Below are 1,656 nucleotides of genomic sequence, written 5' to 3'. Positions count from 1 at the left end.
ATGTCACACAGATATATTAATCCAAGAAAATAATTATAAAAGCAAAATGAAAAGTTTATCCACTGATGAAACAGGTTGCATATACACACTAATTAATTCAGATAAATCATCAAATTAGTGCAAAAACAAGAACATCAATTAAAAGATCAAAAACGAAAACCAAATCGAAACGCTAAAATAAAACGAAGATTAATCAAGCAAAACACAGAGAAATCCAACAAAGATTAATACATATCGATGGATAGTGAATTAATAAAAGAGGTTGGTTCTTGAATTGCAAACTAAAATCAAGCAGCCATGGCTGCATTACTAAATAGACCCGACAAACTTAAAACTAAAAAACCCGAAAAAGAAAATGAAAATGAAAATGAAAATGATTTAATTGAGGGCATCAGGGCCAGTTTCAGGTTCTAGTCCGAACGGGGCGAAATTATTAGCATCCTGGTTGAAGTTGTACGGATTATACGGCGGCAGCACCATCCCGTCATCCCAGCTGTAATACAGCCCGGTCCCAATCGCCGCCCGGCTCGGGCTCTCTATCAGGTTCCAGGGGAAACTCTCCATAAAGTAATCCGCACCCATCACCGCCGGCGGCTGCTCCACCACTTCCGCCGCCTGAGGCAGCGCCGGAAGAGCATCCATTGGAGGAGCCGCCGGCGCAGGAACCATCGGATTAACAGGAACAATGTCACCAGCCTCATCAGCATCCTCCGCCTCCAGGGCCCCGGAACCAGAACCAGAACCAGAACCAGAACCAGAACCTGAACCTGACCCGGAGCCCTGGAGAAGGAGGTTTCCCCCGGGATTCCTGATCCCCGCCATCCTGGAGGTCAGGTCCCGGAGGATCTGGTTCAGGATCCAGGTCATATCCCCCCTGTCGCGGGCGTCGAAGTCGTCGAGGCTAACCATCCCGGCAAGCCACTGGTACAAGAAGTTCTCCATCTCGCGGCGCTTGTTGTCCTTGCGGATGCGGATGCACTGGTCCTCCGCCTTCTTCACCCTCTGCCTCGTGAAGCTCTCCTGGTTCACCATCTTCCGGCACTGGTCCATCTCCGAGAGCCGCCTGAACCTCGCCAGCACCGCCATCGCCCCCTCCTGAGACGGCCACACCTCCGGCCTCGGGTCGTACGGGCTGTAGATTATCGCACACGCCTCCACACCGCACAGCGTGCTCAGCTCGCTCACCTTCTTGATCAAACCCTTCTTCCTTTTCTTGAACGAAGCCTTCCTTTCGGAGTCGTTCGTAATGTAAGCTAGGGTTACTTTCTTTCTTGTCATTTTAATTTTTTTCCAATTTTTTTTTTCTTTTGTTATTTTGATAATTCTTGTATTATGGGGTGTGTGGTTTATATAGACTATTGGTGGGATTATGAAATTAATTTTTGGATTAGTAGGATTTTTAAATTTTGCTTAGCGTTGTCTTAGTTGTTTTGCAATTAATGTGATTTTAATTTTTAAACTTTTTTAATTTAATGTTTGCCCGTTGGATGACAATTCATTTTGTGCTTTGTTACTCCATACTTAGGATTTTGTTATAATGTACTTACCTTAATCTCGGTTTTTAATTGGATGACAACATTCATTTTTATCGGATTTCGACTAATTAAATGAGGGTTTAAATATTTATGTCATTCGATTCTCTTTCGTCGACAGGTG

The 1,656-nt window shown here is 44.7% G+C and overlaps 1 protein-coding gene across 1 annotated transcript; it reads right to left on the bottom strand.

Moving 5' to 3' along the window:
• Positions 1-378: 378 nt before the first annotated feature.
• On the bottom strand, positions 379-1,278 carry LOC105954737 (agamous-like MADS-box protein AGL80). Its single transcript, XM_012978419.2, has one exon. The coding sequence runs from the start codon at positions 1,276-1,278 to the stop codon at positions 379-381; it is 900 nt and encodes a 299-aa protein (XP_012833873.2).
• Positions 1,279-1,656: the final 378 nt, after the last annotated feature.

This window comes from Erythranthe guttata, chromosome 2 (genome assembly GCF_056151865.1).
Source record: "Erythranthe guttata isolate IM_541 chromosome 2, IM_541, whole genome shotgun sequence".
Lineage (NCBI taxonomy): Eukaryota > Viridiplantae > Streptophyta > Magnoliopsida > Lamiales > Phrymaceae > Erythranthe > Erythranthe guttata.
Note: the sequence above shows the minus strand (reverse complement) of the source record. Positions and strands in the feature narration are given on the sequence as shown.